Raw genomic sequence first — 20,005 nt, forward strand, 5'->3', positions numbered from 1 at the left:
GCACGCGCACGCACACACGCACTCACGCGCCCGGGCCCTCACGCACGGCCGCGCCCCCGGCTCGACCACTCACGCACCTTCCGAGCCCCTCGCGCACTCTCCGCGTCTCGCGCCGCGGCCCCTCCGCGGAGAACGGCGTCCGTGACGTAGGGCCCAGAATCCCTACGCGAAGCGGCGCGAGGCCTCCTGGGAAATGTAGTCCCGGCCCCCGACTCCGGGGTCCGCCGAGCGCGAGAGCTCCGAGCCCCGCCTTCCTCCTGATGCGCGGCTCAGGGCGTCGCTGCCCGCTCATCGCTTCTTCGCTCTCGGTTCTCGCGGAGGCCGGGTAGTTCCGATGCGGAGAGGCATGTACCCCGAGGACAGGTGAACGCGATGGAGGAGACGCGGCGAGTGAGAGGGTAGGTGGGCAGCAGTCATCTAAGTTCCGCTGCGTGCAGGGAGGGCCCTGCCCTGACAGCCGCCGGGGAAAGGGGCCTGAGGAGACGGGAAGCCGGGTGGAGGGGAGGCGCTCCTGGGAGGGCCGGCCACAGGCGAGGCCCTTCCCCGAGGCCGGGGTTCCGCGGTACCCCGGGGGACGGGAAGCGGGTGGTGAGCAGGTGAGCGGGGGGCGTTGCCCGCTGCCCGGAGCTGCTGGTGGTCCGTAGAGGGCTGGAGCAGGGCCTCGAGTTTGACTCTGATCTGTAGGGGAAGGGAGCAGGGCTGTCCTGGGTCCGCGTCTTACTTTATCCAACGGCTTTTCCAAAAGATATAAGTCTAAATCTAGTAATGGATCGCATCACGGTAATAAAATTTCCCTAAGGCAAATTTTAGATTAAAAGAGACTTAAAATTGTATGAATCTTATTTGGACCATAAGTCAAAAGAAAATTAAGCGTTTATGAGATAACAAAAATTTGAACACTGCCTATATATTTGATTTTAAGGAATTATTGCTAATTTAGTAGTGTGATAAAATCCTGCTTATGATTTTTGAAGGGTTCCTGTTCAGAGGTAAATTCTGAAATACTTACAAATGATGTCACTTCCAGGTCGTTTCGAAATAGAGTGATGGGTGCAAGAATGTGCATTATACTATTACATTATAGTAATGGTAACATTTCCGCTTTTCTACCATTCTTGCATTTCTGGTTAAACCATGTTGAATGTGATATGATAATATTACTTTGATATACTGCCATATTCAATTTAATATTTAACTTAGAACTTTTTCAGTGTTCCGAATTATGACTGCACTTCAGTCTTCTTTCTTTGTAATATTCTAAAAAGACTTTTCAAATGTCAATAATTTGGGAAGCACAGCTTTTTTTTGTTTGTTTCCTATTCTGAAAAATAGTTTTTCCTTTGAAAGTTTTGGGCTCAAAATCTTTAGGGGTAGATATTTTACTTCTGATTCAATGTTTTTTTAAAGGGTAATTGATTGATTTAGGCTTTGTAGTTCTTATGGAGTCAATTTTGGACACAGGTTTTTCTAGAAAATTGTTCATCTGATCCAAATCTTTAAGTTTGTTTACATAAAGTTCTTCATGCTATTCATTCATAGTGATTTTTAAAATCACTGCTGTAACTATGGCTGTTTTTTGAGCCCAGTATTTATCTGGGCCATCTTTATTTTCTTGATTTGTCCTGCAGTATATATATCTACTTTAATCTTTTCAGAGAAACAGATTTAGGCTGTTTTTGTAATCTTTTAGTTTTGTCTTAATGTTTTTGTATTTTGGTTTTCTGTTAGAGTAACTTTTGCTGTCAGTTTTTTAATTTTCTTTTACTTTGTTGCTATTTTTCTACTTCTTGATTTGATTGCTTAATTATTTTCTCTGTAATTTCCTTATTTTCCAAGAAATGAATACATACATTTTTAAAAGTCTAACATGTTAAAAGGCTCATAAAACAGGAGGCCCCTGTTTATTCTCAGTGGCAGCCACTTTCAAATTTTTAAGCAGCTCTAGCTTTCAACTGTCTTCAGTATTTTTTTATTCACCAATGAGACATTTTTCCACTTCTTATTGTGTTAAATGAGAATAAACTTTTACTTTTACTTCCACACCCTGCCTTCCTTTCCTACATCCTTAAATCACAATGTAATTACATTGCAAGTATCACACTATAGTTCTTTTGCAAATTTTGGCTAAATCTATGCTCAGTGTTTTTTTACCATGATAGCTGTGTAAAATAGTCTTTATTGTGAACCATAATAAGTTTCTTTCTTGTACATATTTTACTTTTTCTGTTTTTAATCATTGCATTTTTTTATTCATTTGCTTTGGTTTTCTTAAACCTGTGTAAAGTGCCTCTTGATTCCTTTTGCCTCAAGGTAAAAACCTGTCATACAATCTTATCACTTTTCTCTTTTCCTGAACACATATCCCAAGGAGCCTTCCATCCTCCTACAATCTAGACCGATCATTATTCATTAGGCATGCGGCACACTGGCATACTGGCACCTCCCTTCACCCTCATCCATGCCCTCATCTCATCTCTGTGTTGGATCTTCTGTTTCTCAGAAACTTCTTTTTCCCTTTTTAGTATATTACAATAATACTTTCAGACAAGTCTATTTCTGTGTAATTTACATTAAAGCAACAGTTATATACATTGCTGCCATAGAGACATAAAACCTACCTGTCAAAGATCTACCCGTCTAAATTAAGATGTGAATTCTATAATTTTGTCCATTGAAACTGAACTCTATTGAAGTCTAATGCTGAGATAGGAGGCTTGCATTTGAAAGTTAATCTTCAAAAAGAGACCTGTAAAAATATTAGCATAATAAAATATTGCATGATTTACTGTGATCCTTAAAGTCTTCAAGCATTCGTCTTTTATAGTCACAGTATGTGTTATGTGGTTTTTTTATATTACACCATTATAAAAATTATTCAGGAAAGAACTAAGCCATCTAATATTGTTAAGGCTTCACTCCCAAAGCTTGAACATAGTTCATCCTTCTCTGTTGATCCCATTCCAGTTTTATGTAAACTAATTTATCAAAAGGAAGTATTGACTTTGGGGAGAGAGATTAAATTGGAGGTAATCAAATGAACTTTTGTTTCAGAGTCACAGATCTACCTTTAACAACTCCATTAAAATTCCTAAGTAAGATAGCAGCCAAATCACCAGTCCTATTAACCATATGTGAAGTCAATCACGTAAATACCAAGTTATATATAAAACAAGTTTGCCTAAAACAGCTGTGTTTAGCAGGAAGATTTAGTCATTCCAAAAATATAACTTAAAAAATAGCAAAGTATGCACGAAATTTAAATAACTACACCTTTTTTAGACTGGTTCTCTTTAGCTTTAATTTCTTTTTAATGATGCATGCTTCTTCCACCCAGGGCTGAGAAATAATCTGCAGGTGAAGCCAGTATAAATAACTAAGGTAACAGTTCTAGATGGTGGCCAAGAATAACTGACAATATTGCATGTCATTACAAGTCCCAGTAAAGATTTTAAGCTGGTCAGATCTTGCTGAGCGAGAGGGAGGAGGGTATACAAAATTTTTTTTTTTTTTTTTACCCTGACTCCATTGGGGTCATTTCCACATTTCTTCTTTTATCTGAACCTGCCTCTTTATCTGCAGGGATGATGCTCAGTGAAATGCACCCCTGCCCTGGCTGGATCAGAGAAACAAGAAGAGAAAAGAAATATCCTGATCTCTCTACACTGATGTGCAGGCGGATGCCACTCTTAGATTCTCATGATGGCAGATACTGACCTATCTTCTGTATGGCCTCTGACTGCACAAGACTTTACCTGTTTCTGTGTGAGAAATACTGGAGAAGAAATGAGGGTGGCTGGATTTCCAGTAACCTGGTTACAGGGACCGGTAACCTTTAAAGATGTGGCCGTGGAGTTCACTCAGGAAGAGTGGATGATGCTGGGCTCCGCTCAGAGAAGTATGTACAAAGACGTGATGTTGGAAAACTATATAAATCTCATCTCGGTGGAATATCAGTTATGCAAGCCTACTGTGATCTCCCTGTTGGGTCAAGAGACAGGAACTATGAAAAGAATTCCTCAAGACACCTATCCAGACTGGGAGATTCAGATTAAAACCAAAGAATCAACTAAGCAGAATATTTTTGGGGAAGAAACATCCAATGGGGTGAAAATGGTAAGATTCATAATGGACGATTGGTCTTCTACATTAAAGGAAGACTGGGAATGCCATAGGATCAGAAAACAACACAAGATCCCAGAGGGTAATTTGAGGCAAGTTACATTTACCCAAAAGCAAACAGCATATCAAGACAGAGTCTATGACTGTCATGAATTAGAGGAAAACTCCAAACTTAAATCAAAACTTGTTTTTTCGAAGAGAGTTTCTACCAGCAAACATTGTTATAAATGTTACTTAGATATTGAGAGTTTGAAGCACGATTCAATCTTAAACAATTATGAGAAAAACTCTGTAAGCGAGAAGCTCTGTGAAAATCATGAATATGATAGAGCGCTGTGGCATCTTGAAAGTATTCAAACAGCACAAAAAGTGTACATATGCTCCAAACATGGTATATACTTCAAAAAGAATATGCTTCCAATACGTAACAATTTTCATACGGTAGGAAATTCCTGTGAATGTAATAAAAACAAAATCTTCTGTCATTCATCCCTGAAGCAACAGGAACAATCTCCTACTGGAGAGAAACATTATGAATGTAATCAGTGCGGAAAAGCCTTCAAAAGGATTTCTAATCTTATTTTGCACGAGAGAAGTCACATGGGTGAGAAACAATATGAATGTAAAGAATGTGGGAAAGTCTTCAGTGATTCCTCAACCCTGAGGAGACATGTAAGAACTCACACTGGTGAGAAACCCTATGAATGTCATCAATGCAGAAAAGCTTTCAGTCAAAAAACGTCTCTCAAGGCTCATGTGAGAACTCACACTGGAGAGAAACCTTATGAATGTCATCATTGTGGAAAGTCTTTTGGCACAAGTTCTTACCTTATAGTGCACAAGAGAACTCACACTGGGGAGAAACTCTATGAATGCAGTGACTGTGGAAAAGCCTTCAACACAAGCTCTCACCTTAAAGTTCACAAGAAAATACACACTGGAGAAAATCTCTATGAATGCAACGACTGTGGGAAAGTTTTTAGTGGTCTCTCATCCCTTAGAATGCATGTGAGAACTCACACTGGAGAGAAACCTTATGAATGTAAAGAATGTAGGAAAACCTTCAGTGTTTCCTCTTCCCTTAAAAGACATGTGAGAACTCACACTGGAGAGAAACCCTACGTATGTACGCACTGTGGAAAAGCCTTCAGTCAGAGTTCTTCACTTATGATACACAAGAGAATTCATACTGGGAGAGAATCCCCGTAATTGTTGGCAATGTGGAGTTGCCATTTTCATTGTATCAGGGTAGACCCCAAGCTCATTATTTCTGTCCTCTAAAATATGCACTTACGGCTGAAAAATAGTCCTTTAAACACTTCTTTGGCTATATAAAACATTGGTCTGTCACCTTATTTGGTTTTGATTCTAAGTGTTGTCTAATATTATGACTTTTTGATCCATACCTATTTAGAATTATGTGTTTGCAATACGTGAGGTAAGGTTTTCAGTTTCGTATTGATTTTTAAGTTAACTGCATTATGTTCAAAGTATCTGGACTGTATAGTACTTTATTGATATTTTCTTGAGTTGATTTCTGGCCGTGTGGCAGATTTTGCTAGTAGCCAATTAGACAAGCTCATCCTTCCCTACTGGTGACCCGATTTTAGCTCCCAGTACTAATGTCTGTTTACAGAACTCTTCTCAGCCTCCCTGCAGCCAAATGTAGCCATATCTCTCATTCCTGATTAATCAAAAATGGTATCACTAGGGACAGACCTGTCTGTTTTTGCACTTTGCCTTTCTGCATTCCCCTTTCTTTTCCCTTTGAATCTTTTATTCCTAGAGTTGAAGGAGCCATCTTGTGACCTTGAGAATGACAACAATGGCCTAAGGATGGAGTAGGAGAAAGAGATCCTGGTTCTTCAAAGACATCTTTAAATAGCTGGACCAGCACGCACTGCTTATGCCTGGACATCTTTTTACATGGGAAAGATAAGCTTATTGCTTTTCTTAAAAGCAGTATACCAATGCAGTCAATACAATAATTTTGTTAAAAAAAAAAACACGTAGAGTTAACTGTTTTGTATTCAATGTAGACTTTGTCCTTGTGTGAGATCATTTTAGTGGTATTCAGAAAGGGCAGTTGTGCTCTGCTTGCTTGGGGTTGGACTTCTCTACCAGTTCTGGCCCACTGGAGTCTTGGCACGCCAGCCGCTGTGGCCTCGGGCAGTCTCACCCAGCACATCTCACCTGACTTCATTGCAGCAGCCTCGTGACTGTTTTCCCTCCCTCAGCTCTTACTTCGTTCCACTCTTTTCTTTGCAGCTACCACAGCATCCTTCTATTATTCCTGTTGGTGTTTTTAATTATGAAACTAATACATGCATATGAGAAAAGTGTAAACAGCCTCTGCTCTACGCAAGAGAAGAGAAAGCCTTTCCTCAGATTCTACTGCCTTGGAAACAGCAATGTAGATGAGTGTGCACTCATACTTGATTCTACGTACATACAAATATATCGTTTTATAAAAATTGTCATACCTTTCATTATCTTTTTAAACATATGTCAGTACATGTAGTACATGTCGTATGTATTCTATTTCATTCTTAATAGCTGCTTAGAATTTGCTTATGTGGATGTAACATGTTTTCAGTCTCTTTCCCCTCCAGATGTCTTTTACCAATACTGCCGTGAACAGTACTTTTTGCTACATCTTGCTTTCCTTTCCTCTGTTCATCACACTGCTCTCAGGGGGATCCATCTAAAGTACTCATGTGATTATATTACATTTCACTTTGAAATCCTCCCCTGGTTTTTTCCTTCTTTGAGATAAAATCTTTTTACAAGACCTTTCACGCTTAAACTCCTACCTGCCTTCTCAGGCCCCCTTCCTTGCTCCTGCGTCTCATCACTCTCTGGATCTCAACCCGGCCTAGTCATCCTTTAGGGTGAATTACCGTGTAATTGCTTTAACAACACTTTCACGCTGTCACAGTATTGCCTGGAGCTTTGGTAGGGTGGGAACTTTGTCTAAATTGTTCACTATTTTACTCCGAGTACTTAGCCCATAGTAGCTATTCATTTAAACATTTAAGGTTTTTCAGTTAATTTTTTTACTTAGTGTTTCAGTGGAAGCTTAACTTAAAATAAGGGATGGGTTTTAAGTGACTGTGTAAGGCAAAAATTGGATCAAATCAAATTTCTTTTTTCTAAGCACTAGAGTCTCACCCGGCATAACAAGATATTCCATCATGACAGGCACGCAGAAGGAAACTAGGAAGAGAACTGCAGTTTACTGTTTATTAATATTCTCCCTCTCCCATTCCCCATCACAAGCTTATATAATTTCTTTTGTATGGTCAGGGTCCACATGCTGCTACATTGTGTTAAAAGGAGGGAGGTGACCCAGCATTGGTGAGGGTGCAGCGTCCCTCTTTAGGCTAGTGATGGGAGCATAAATTAATACAGATCCTTGTGATAGGTAAGAAATATGTGTCCAAAGTGAGAATATTATAACCTTTAACCTAGCAATTTGTTTCTGAGCTTTTAGAAGAGAACTCTTCCTTCAAGCATGTATAAGTAACAACGGTCATCTGTTTCATGCTGTAGTGAAAAACTGGAAAATTCCTAAATTCCCGGTGACAGCTTTGGTTTTCTAAAATTACGTCTATAAAGTGGAATATAATGCAGTAATTAAAATGTAATTATATATTTATTGATACGTGGGGATGTATTTACTATATTGTGATTTTTTTAAATACAATTATAAAATATGAAAGTATGTTTTTATAAAAATATATTATAAATATATGTGTACATTGAAAATATCCTGGAAAAACATATAAAAATGATATGTGGTTATTTCTGAGTCATAATTTTTGTCTTTTACCTATGTGTTTTCTAGTTTAAATGGTAAACAGAGCTCAGTGGATTTTTTTTTTAATTAAACAATTCCATCATGAATTTCTTAATAAATATCACAAGTATGGCTTTTAGTGTCTTTGAAGTTGTAAATTGATTTTTTTTAGGCTATTTTTGGATATATAGAGTCTATACCTTTTGTAAGTTTTTTTTTTTTTTTTTCATTTCAAAACCACCTTTCAACCACCTTTTCTGTCTCCAGCTTTTTATACGAAAACTTTTTGAAAACACTGCTAAAGGGCATGGGCTCTTTTTATACCTTATTGGGGGACCTGAAGGGAGATTCGAAAAGAGCTACATAGAACAGCAAAGGCAAAAGTCCTCGTTCAGACCTTAGCATATTTGGGTGGGGGCGGGCAGTAACTGGAAAATTGTTAGGCGGCGGGGTTGGAGGAGAGTATATGAAACAAGGTTGGAAAGTAGGCCAGACCATAAAAACCTCTCTAATGATGGCACAAGTTTATTTTTCATTTGAAGAGCTATGAGAAGCTCCTTATGAACCTTTCATAAGAGATTGAAATTGCTTGTTTTAAAAAGATCACACTGGATGTTGTAAAAAAAAAATCTTAGTTTAGGAGTCTATTGTAGTAGTTCATTATGAAATTTGACAGAAAACAGTCTCATTTTCTTCCCAGAGTTCTCTTAGGACAAGTTGATAACAATTTCTAACAAATAGGAAATTCACACTAACGTGTATCATGACTTACATTCACCTGTAATTTAAGAAGTGCATTTCGTATGCCAGACATGAAGTTTAGAAGAACCATAGGGCCTCCAGGTTATGTTACCTTCTAGCAGAGTTTCTCCTTTCCTCTGATAGCTTGAGGGGCTAATCGCCTCAGTCCAGGCACAGATGGAGCTAGGTCAGAGCCTGAATGCATTTTTAATAAGACTCAGTTTACCTCTACTTAGCCTTTATATTCTGGATATGACTCTCCTAAGCTTTTAAATCTGATGCCTTGGTAGGGCTAGTCTTCTTAGCCTTCTGCCCTTTACAGCTTCATATCTTGACAACGGCTTGAGGACAAGGCCGACTGTATTTCAGGCAGTTACTCCTCTTTCTGGTGGGTTCTTTCCTAAGTACCACAGGCACTGCAGGAATTTCACTCTTCCTTGTAGAAGCTTTTCACCTCGCTCCCCAACCTCCAGCACAGCCCAAAACCTCAGCAAAAGCCCCATGGGAGAGAACCAGCTGTGTGTTTGAGGCTTCTCACATTTCTCATCTGCCACTTCAACCTCAAACGACCCTTATAACTTTTCATTTTTTTCCCCCAGCAAAGGCTCTTTCCTGGGCCAAGCCCAATCTTCAGCTCACATCCCAAATCAGGAAATGCTTACAAGAGGAAAAGAAATAGCCTGTGATTATTAGTTACCTCAGAAGGACTGTCCCATCTCTGGAATTTGGGCTTATCCCTCATTGCTTCCACAGCTCTATGGTGCCTTTAGAAACATTTTTTGTAATTTATGTGCTTTATCTGGTTGCCGCCACAACACTGCATCCTATCTAGACGCAGACTTTTTGAAAATATTAGGAGTAGCAGTTAAACTCAACCTCATAGTAACAACACTGCATTCAGTTGAAGGGATAACAGGAAATACAGATGTGTCTGTATTTGACACGACTGCATGACAGCCGCACCTCTGTGTGCCGATGTTGAAAGTCATTCTGCTGTACACTCTGTACATACGAGTTACTCAAGGTAAACGCAAATTAATTCAGAAAAGGTTTCACACTGAAATTGTCATAGAATGAATGAGTTATGTTCCAGGAAAGGTTCCACGTGTTGTGTGAAAGGTTACCTAATGTGCTCTTCTGTAAAGGATAGACGTGTTCATTGGGAGTATGACACTTTTATAATATATGGATAATTGAATAACCACGACGACAAATAAAATGCTGTAGTGGTCTCAGACGTATAGTAGTTGCATTCCTGAGTATGTTTCACATAAGTTTTACATAACTTATGTATGCAAACCTAAGAAAATTGTGTCTGAAATATAAATGTCATCGCATAGATCAAAATGTCCAAACTGGATGTCTACCCCTTCGCACGTACTAAGATGGTCACTGCATATCACCATTTCTCTGTCTCAACAGTATAATATAAATTGGAACTAAAATATTACATTAGTAATTTAAAGTACATCAACTTTTCTCTGCAGCTCAATGTGTCTAGCTATTGTTAACTGAATTTCATCTTGAAAAAACAGGCAACATTGTCTTCTACCTCTGGAAAACACCATAGCTTCTAACAAATGATGTCTTAAATATGCAAAGATGCAACAGGTATATGAGCAAAAATTAAGTGAAAGAAAGCAACTATGGACCTTGCCATCACATTGCAATGACAAATAAAGCATACTATATGAACAAAAACACATACAAACTGTTCACTTTCTTTTTCCAGTGGCATGTGTTTTGACATCTTTATTGTATACTCTAGGAATTATCTGTATGTCAATTGAATTAAAAATAAGTTATTCTTTTCTGAAATACCTTACCGCAAATGAGAGGACTTTTTAGATGTTATGTAGTTCAGAATGGTGTTGTATAAAGGGAATTTTTGGGGGAAAATTCTTATTTTTGATATAAAGATGCAGGTACTTTATTTGTGAGCTGGACTATCTGTAAAGACACTTCCTGCCTGATTGCCTCTTTTCACCTTTTTCTCCATGTATCTTTCCCTTGCTCCAATAAGGAGCTCATATTTGGTTTAGAAATAGAAAGTTCTGCTTTTAAGAGGGAGAAAGTAGACACTTCAAAACCTTAGTTTTTCTCAGTTTTAGACCCAACCTTAGTAAAGAGAAGCTGTTACAAGAACAAGAGCACTTCTACCAATTTAAAATCATGTCCTCAAGGACAGAGATGAGGGTTTCAGCCAGGCAATTTAGAGGCCACCCCAACATTCCCATGGAGATAGCAGACACTGAAATTCAAATTCTGCATTTAGAGGAATGGCAGCCTCTTCAGACCAGGTTCCTGTTGCTCTCCGTCATTATATGTCCAAATAAGTTCTTTTGGGCAGGGTTCAGTTGGCCCCATTCCTCCTGAGAGAAGTCGATGGCCACATCCCTGAAAGTTACAAACTTGTGAAGAGTACATCTTGTTCACCAAAGAACTGCTCCACATGGTGTCAGGGAGTGATAATGCTGGCCACACTGTGGGAAAGGGAGGGGTTGTACAAGTTTTTCTGGTAGAGTTAGAGGCTTTGGGTAATTCTAGAAAAGCAATTGTTAGGTGACAGCTATGTGTTCTGTTACACTGAGTGGGAAAGAAAAAATGCTAACCTCATTTTGTGAAATATTTACAGACATGAAAAAAATGAGGCACGTATTCAAGCACTAAATTGCATGGTACATATACTAGATGCAAGGGAGGGTCTTCCAAGAGGCAGGCAGATGCTTCAGAGAGAATATAAACCTTTAACTGGAACATTAAAAAATGGGCAAGGTATCCACGCAAAGTGAAAAAACCTGATTTATTTTGACAAAAAAAGTGCTTACAAAAGAAATATTCTCACTGTAAATGCCGCAAGAGGAAAACTACCTTGGCATTTTCCTGTGGTGTACCTTATTTACATTTCCAACTGAGTAAGACACATCTAGTCAGATTCGAGGATACACGTGTTAGCATAACCTCAAATCCAAACACTGTCTCGAAGTTAAAAAGATACCTAAAAATGTTTCTATGATTATGCTTGTGTTTCCACAAAAGCACACTGCTCTTCGCCATCAGTGTCAATACTGTGGTAACTGCATTTTCAGAATCACACAGGCTGTGGGAAAAACAGAAAGTACTAATTTATTATAAGTCAAAAGATTTATTAATAGCTTTCTTTTCTCAGATATTTCCCCCTAAAAAAACATTCCCGCACTGATTCCCTCCAGTATGACTTCTCAGGACGCTAAGATTTTCCTACACCTCTTACAACAGTACTTGTCCCCCTGTATGATTTCACAGGTTTAAAATATTGCAGGTCATCCTATATTCAGTTCATTTATAGGGCTGCCTTTTCTTCTTAGAAGAGTATTTTAAAATTTAATAAATACTGCATGAAACATGAAGGCCTTCCCACACCACTGTTTGTGTAACTTTGCTTCATCGCGAAGTTTCTGCTGTCCAGGAAAAAGGGCGCCCTGACCCATGCCTTCCATCCTACTTGGGATGACAGACGCTGAATGGGAACAGACCACTAATTAAAAGCTTTCTCGCTTGGACTGAACATGCATCTCTTTCCTGGGAGGAATTCGTTAATGTACAGTAAGGGAACCCTACCCGATGAAGATCTTCTCAGTACTGACTGACTTCACTTTCCGGTATTACAAAAAGAAAGAGCAGCTTTAATGGCTCCCCCACATATTCCTGGGGTTTTTCTCCAGGATACTGAATACAGTAGGGACCACATTTTCTCACATTTCAACACATTCACACAAGGCTCTGAAGTCAAAGTAAGGCATTAGCTGCTATTTTCTTTATCCATACGGTCTTAGGTTTTCTCTACAGTGTGAATTCCCTGGTGTGCAGTGATAAACGGGTGGTAATTAAATGACTTTTCATACTCGTAGGGGTTCTCGAGAGTGTGTGTTCTCTGATGTTTAGAAAGGTTTGAGCTCCAGCTGAAGGATTTATTGCACACCTTACACACATAGGGCTTCTCTCCAGTATGAGTTATCTGATGTAAAATGAGGGAAAAGCTCCGACTAAAGGTTTTGCCACATTCGCCACATGCATAGGGTTTTTCTCCCGTGTGAATTTTCATATGTTGGATAAGGGATGCGTGCCACGTGAAAACTTTACCGCATTCGTCACATTCGTAGAGCTTTTCTCCAGCATGAATCCTCTGATGTTTAGTCAGGAATGAGTGGCAGCGGAAGGCTTTCCGACACTCGCTACATTCGTAGGGGGTTTTGGTAGTATGGATGCTCTGATGTCGAGTGAGGTGTGAAGAACGCCGAAAGGCTTTCCCACACTCGACGCATTCGTAAGGCTTCTCTCCAGTATGTGTGATCTGATGACGAATGAGCTCTGAGCCACTGCTAAAGGCTTTCGCACATTTCCTACATACATACTGTTTTTTCCCGATGTGAATTCTCTGATGCCGAGTGAGGTTGGAGGCACGGCTAAAGGCCTTTCCGCATTCCAGACATTCATAGGGTTTCTCCCCAGTGTGTGTTCTCTGGTGTTCGATGAGGAAGGAAAGGTAACTGAATGTTTTACTGCAGTCCTTACACTCATGAGGTTTCTTTCCAGTGTGTATCATCTGATGCTTCACAAGGTTGGAGATCTGGCTGAAGGTTTTACCGCATTCCTGACACACATACGGTTTTTCTCCAGTATGAGTTCTCTGATGTAACACGAGGGAAAAGCGCCGATTGAACGTTTTCCCACATTCACGGCATCCGTAGGGCCTCTCCACGGTGCTGATACTATGCTGAGACAGGGCTGCTTGGTGAGAGACTGTCACTTGCCTGACACATCCCTGATTTCTTTGTAGCATCGCGGTAACGTCCTCGCATTTCCAGCCTCCTCTCAAACTGGAATGTTCAGGGCCTTGGCTCAGAATTCTTTCCTCTATCAGATACTGGGATGAGTCATTTTCGTATATGACATTTTTTGGAGAAAACTCTCTGATCTCATCATTTGACTCTGAAACTGAAAAAAACAAAGCTAATTTTTTTTTCTATACTGAGTAAAATAAAGCCATTGTTCCCTTTTCAATGAGAGAATTAAACTGAAAACATTCTTGGCATTTTGCAGCTTTTGTAGTTGTCATACATGATTCTGAAATCCGAGCATTCTACCCAGAAATTCACAAGACGTCAAACAGAGGAGAGATTTAGGTGAATAGGAAGAAAGATTAAATATAAGAATCTGAAGATGAGGGAAAAATAGAACTATGAAGAAGATAGGTAACTGGGAAGGGGAGGTTGTTAGTCGTCCTCACCTCCATCTAAACTTTATTTGCTGCCAGAATGGACTGGAAGTGAAAATTTCATTAATGCTGCTAATAAACTGTAAGTGCCCACAGGGGCATCAGACTGTTCACCTAGTGCCTTTGGAACATCTTACAGTGACCTAATCCAAATAAATAAAGGTTTTTCTGAAAACTATTTCCTATGATCCTCACTCTAACTCTACTCTGCAAACTTCTATCCGATGCTCAATTTTGTTATAACAGTCCTTCTATCAGATGCTTTAGATAAATAAACATAGGCCCTGATTTTCTCCAGACATTTAAATGAAGGCTTTTGAAAAATATAGTCTCTCATATCCTTATTATTAGAAAATACGTACGGGTAAATGGCCATGATGTATACAACTTATGTTTGAATGTTTCTGAAAACAAAAATCATGTACCAAATAACAAAACAAATGTTGGCAATAGGTGAATGTAAGGACATATTAGTATTCGCTATACTATTCTTATAACTTTAAAATTATTTCCAAATTACATTAAAATTTTCATTCTTCTCTAAAACACACGTTGACATTTGTTTGGGGGGAAATGCTATCTTTTATTATCACTAACTGTAAGCTTCTAGAAAAAGAATACATATTTCTTTAATATGTATCTAAGCAATAACCCAAGATCTATACCTATGTGGTAGGCACATAATATAAAAGATTAGGATTGGCAAGCAGTGAACAGCTGTTAAGAAAATGATCATCTCAATAAAGAGAAAATCTTAAATTACTTTCCTAACTCTTCTATAAACCAATTCCGTTTCTACTGAGTACCTCATTATGAGCCCTGGGGATATAAACTGAATAATTCTCTTCGGGAGCTAAGAAAATAAATAGGGAGATTAAGAGAACACAGAAGAAAACAACTAATGATAGAAGAAACAAGAGTAAGTCCATTATATTTACAGTAAAAAGTATATAAAAGATCAGAGACAAGATATAAAAATCCACTGCAACAGATAAAGAAAGGCTTCATTTGAGGATACTAGTCAAAAACTGAAAGACAGTATGACATACACAAGGTGACCTGGACATTTAATGATATTTTTAAAAGCTGTTGGAGTTAACTGTATAGATAGATTTAGTATACTATTTGCCTTATGATGCTCCAAACCAATGAGTAAAAAGCACAACCAAGAAAACTAGATTCAAGATGTAGGTACAATGCTAATTATATATCCCTTAATCCCCTTCCCTCCCTCAAAGTCATCCCACGTCCTCCCATCACCTCCTACAGCCACACTCTTTTTTGCGGATGCCAAATTGATCTGACAAAACTTATCGCTTATACTTATTAAAAGCCAAGGGGGAATACGAGGATTTATTCTTAACGTAACAAAGGATTCCTATGATAAATCAGCAACTAATATACTTCAAGCAAGAATTTAAGATGTATTCGCATTGAAAAAAAATCAGAAATATCCTCTATCATCAGCACATACTTATTATAGTATACAAGAAGAAAAATTTTGGAAAACAAGATTTTAACGATTACAGGATACTTCCGGTTTCTGGTCCTGTATGTAAGAAGCTTAGAAGTTGCTGCTGTGTCCTAACAACAAGTAAAAAGCTGAACTGAAGTATCGACAACTCTTCTTGGATCCATCAGAGAAGTGAAGTGAGGGCAAACGAATGTCCCCCCATATTGGAAAAATAGGAGGGTACAGAGAATCATAACTTGCTGGAGCAGAAACCAGGAGCAGAACCCTGTGGGAATCAGGGCTGGGTTAGGAAAACCGAAACTGTACTGACAGGTAGCTGGAGGCTCCATACTGCAAGTCCATGAGTTAAAAACTCCAGGGGCACCCAGTCATAGTGGTGCTCCCACCTCAATTTTTCTGAGTTTTATCTCCAGTAGTTCTACCAGGACCTTGCAGTGAGCATCCAGGAAAAGTCATCTCAGGCTTCTGGAAGAGGGAGGCGGGAAAGGAACCATTCTGAAACACGTAGAGCATTCTTTCTCATTAATGGGGCCTGCTCTCAGGAGACGCTATTTTACCAGAGCCTAACGTACCTGGGAGAAGAGACGTACTCAACTCCAACCCTCCCAGTCATCCTGCCCCACCTAAGTGAGGGAAGAAACTGAGACGCATGGGTAAAGGTCACAGTTCAGGGGCACAGGCTCACTTAAAAGACTGAGACCGAACCACAGAGCCACAGAAATCTTCCCCTCACCCCACGGCTTACCACTACAACACGAAGGTCTATCTATTTCCACAGTTCGTTTTATCCAGTAAATCATATTTACTTTCAAAAACTTACAAGGCATACTAAAAGAAAAAAAGTTTAAAGAGATTGAACAAGCATCAGAGCTCAAGTTATATATGGCAGGAATTCTGGAATTATCAGATCAGGAATTTTAAAAAAAAGCTATTATTAATATGCTAAGGGCTTTAATGGAAAAAGTGGACAACACGTGAGAACAGATGACTAACGTAAGCAGAGAGAGAAAAATTATAAGTCAAAAAGAAACACTAATATAAACTATGGACTTAGGACGATTATCTCAATGTAGGTTCATCAGTTGGAACATGTACCGCTCTGGTGGGGGATGTTGATAATGGAGGAGACTATGCGTGTGTGGGGGCGGGGGTGTGTGGGACATCTCTGTACATTTCTATTTTATTGTGACCCTGAAACTGTTCTGAAAATGTCTTGATTTAAAAAAAAAAGCTAGAAGACAACTGACTGGGAGAAGATATTTGCTTATGATATATCTGATAAGAGGTTAATATCCAAAATATATAACACTCATACAGCACAACGACGACAACAAAAACACAAACAATCCAATTAAAAAATAGGCAGAAGACCTGAACAGATATTTCTCCAAAGAGGGAATACAGATGGCCAAAGACATATGAAAAGATGCTCAAGGTCACTAATCATCAGAGAAATGCAAATGAAAACCACAATGAGAAATTACCTCACACCTGCCAGAATGGCCATCACAGTAAATCAAAGAACAAGTGTTGGCGAGGATGTGGAGAAAGGGAACTCTCACACACTGTTGGTGGGACTGCAAACTGGTACAGTCAACATGGAAAACAGTCTGAAGGTTTCTCGAAAAATTAAAAATAGATACACCTTTTGACACAGCAATTGCACTTCTGGGTATTGATCCAAAGAAAACCAAAGTAATAATTCGTAAAGACCTATGCACCCCTATGTTCATGGCAGCACAATTTACAATAGCCAAGATATGGGAGCAACCTAAATGCCCATCAAGAGACGATTAGATAAAGAAGTTATGGTTCATATATACAATGGAATATTACTCAGCCATTAAAAAAAATGAAATCCTACCATATGCAATGACATGGATGGACCTAGAGGTTATTATGCTGAGTGAAATAAGTCAAAGAAAGATAAGTACCACATGATTTCACTTATATGCGAATCTAAGGAACAAAAAGAACAAACTAATCAAAAATAGACTCACAAATACAGAGGACAATCTGGTGATGGCCAGAGAGGAGGGGAATTGGGGGCTGGAAGAATGCGGTCAAGGGTTAAAGTACAAATTAGCACCTGATAGATGGTCACGGGGATGGGGAGCACAGCACAGGGAATGTAGTTAGCATTAATGTGATGGAGAGCCAGAGGACAGAAAGAGGAATTAGGAGGATCATTTTATAAACTATATAAATGTCTAAGTAATACACTGTATATTTGAAACTAATAAAATAAAATTTTTAAAAAAAGCTAGAGATCACAAACTCTGCAACAGAAATGAATGCTTTTGATAGGTTCATTAATAGCCTAGACTTGCCTGAGGAAAAAATCTCTGTGCCAGAGGATACTAACTCAATGGAAACTTCCAAAACTGGAAAAGAAAAAGACTGAAAAAGCCAGAAAACCAAGAACTGTGGGATAACCACAAAAGGTATAACAGGCATGTAATGGGAATACCAGGAGAAGAAAAAAATAAACAAAGCAGTATTTGAAACAATAATGACCAAGAATTTCCCCAAATTAATGTCAGACACCAAACCACAGATCCAGGAAGCTCAGAGAACACCAAGTAGGACAAATGTCCAAAAAAAAAAAAAAAAACTGTACTCAGACATAAATTCTAACTTAAAGAAAAAGCTTGAAAGAAACCAGAGGAAGAAAAACAATTTACCTATATAGGAGCAAAGATAATAATTACATATGACTTCTCTGAAACCACACAAGCAAGAAGAGAGTAGAGTGAAAATTTTACAATGTTGATAGACAAAAAAATTATAATTCTGTACCCTGTGAAAATCCTTCAAAAGTGAAAGAGAAATATTCTCTCAGACAATAATTAAGGAAACTTGTTACCAGTAGACCTGCTTTACAAGATCTAACATTAGTGAAAAAATTATTAGTGAAAAAATTAAAAAAAAAAAAACAACTTTCAACAAACTAGGAATAGAGTAAAACCTACTCAACTTATAAAGGACATCCCTAAAAAACCTACAGTTAATGTCTGAGAGATCTGAAGCTTTCCCAATGAATGAGAGATCTGAAGCTTTCCCAATAAGATTGGGAACAAGGTAAGGATTTCACTTCTCACCAATGCTTTTTCAACGTCATACTGGAATTCTCGGCTAACGCAATAAGAAAGGAAAGGAAATAAAAGGTATAGATTGGCAAGGAAGAAATAAAACTTTTTTGTTTGCAGATGATACTACTGCCTATGCAAAGAATTAGAAAAAATTTACTAAAAACTCTTGCAGCTAATAAGTGATTATAGCAAGATTGCACGATACAAAGTTAACATTCAAAAGTCAAAAACTTTCCTACATACCAGCAATAACAACCAGAAGTTGAGATTAAAAACACATTACTATTTATAATTAGCACCCCTAAAAATGCAATACTTAGGTATAACAAAACAAAATATGTACAAGATTTATATGAGGAAATCTTCAACACTCTAATGAAAGATATCAAGGAAGAACTAAATGGAGACATTCCATGTTCATAGATAGGAAGACTCTTGTCAAGAGGTTGGCTCTCCCCAACTTGATCTATACATTCAATACAACCCCAATCAAAATCCCAGCAAGTTATTTTGTGAATGTTGATGAACTGATTCTCAAGTTTACAGGGAGAAGCAAATGACTACAGTACCTTAACACAGTATTGAAGGCAAAGAACAAGGTTGGTGGACTGACACCGCCTGACTTCGACAGACTCCAAAGCTACAGTAAACAGGACAGTGTGGTACTGGTTAAAGAACAGAAAAACACATCAGTGGAACAGAGCTGACAGCGCAGAAACAGACCTGCATGATCACAGTCAACCGACCTTTGACAAAGGAGTAAAGACAACACAAAAGAGCAAAAATAATCTTTTCGACAAATTATGTTAAAACAACCAGACATTCGCTTACATAAAAGTAAATCTAGATACGAACTCTACACTCTTCATAAAATTTAACTCTAAATGGATCACAGGTTTAAATGTAAAAGACAAAGCTATAAAGAAGATAACGAAGGAGAAACCCTAGGTGACCACAAATACAGCAAAGACTTTTTAGATACAACCCCAAAGAACTGGTAAAGGGCCCAGGGCCCCTCTGTTCCGTCAGTTCGTCTGGATACACCAAAGGTAAAGCCATAAAAGAACTAGTAAGTTGAATTTCACGAAAATTCAAAATTTCTGCTCTTCAAAAGCCAATGTCAAGAGAATGAGAAGACAGACAACAGACTAGGAGAAAGAATTTGCAAAAGACACATTTGATAAGACTCATAATCCAAAATATAGCAAAAAAATCTCTCTTAAAACTCAACTGTAAGAAAAAACCTCTCCAAATAACTAAAGTTTGAGAAGCACTGTGCTATCTCTAAGTTCCAGAATATGATAATCAATCAATTGCCTGCTGAATTTAGAGACGGAGGCAGACCACAGAAACCTAGACTCAAAAGCACCCGGCACAAGAACGGCGCAGGTGTGAGGAGAAGGCGCTCCTGTTTCTGCTCCGAGGATGGGAGAGGGAGCCGCTCTGGCCAGAGAAATCCTGTTGTTGACTGTCACCCTCGTTCACCCTGCCCAACAACATGGCACCCTGCAGCAGCAGTAGTC

At 38.7% G+C, this 20,005-nt stretch overlaps 2 protein-coding genes across 7 annotated transcripts in view; one reads left to right on the forward strand and one right to left on the reverse strand.

Annotated features, from left to right (window-relative positions):
- The window catches only part of LOC102889398 (zinc finger protein 140), a 76,864-nt gene that overhangs the window by 38,045 nt on the left and 18,814 nt on the right, over positions 1-20,005 (reverse strand). For 5 of the 6 annotated variants that reach the window (XM_015587914.2, XM_006909950.3, XM_015587913.2 and 2 more), the window contains one exon: positions 11,444-13,636. In XM_015587914.2, the coding sequence (XP_015443400.1) occupies positions 12,471-13,636 (1,166 nt within the window). In that variant the 3' untranslated portion in view covers positions 11,444-12,470. Of the gene's footprint in view, positions 1-11,443; positions 13,637-20,005 lie in introns of those variants that run through there. The other variant, XM_025045561.1, reaches the window with a different exon arrangement.
- On the forward strand, positions 215-5,474 carry ZNF891 (zinc finger protein 891). The gene is made up of 2 exons (XM_006909951.3): positions 215-398; positions 3,580-5,474. Exon 2 carries the CDS (start codon positions 3,697-3,699, stop codon positions 5,326-5,328), a length of 1,632 nt encoding a protein of 543 aa, XP_006910013.1. The 5' UTR covers positions 215-398; positions 3,580-3,696; the 3' UTR covers positions 5,329-5,474.

Source organism: Pteropus alecto, unplaced genomic scaffold (genome assembly GCF_000325575.1).
Source record: "Pteropus alecto unplaced genomic scaffold, ASM32557v1 scaffold213, whole genome shotgun sequence".
Classification (NCBI taxonomy): Eukaryota; Metazoa; Chordata; class Mammalia; order Chiroptera; family Pteropodidae; genus Pteropus; species Pteropus alecto.

Bases quoted from the DNA above. Each gene is read 5' to 3' on its own strand.
- ZNF891 (XM_006909951.3), top strand. From the start codon at position 3,697: ATGATGGCAGATACTGACCTATCTTCTGTATGGCCTCTGACTGCACAA.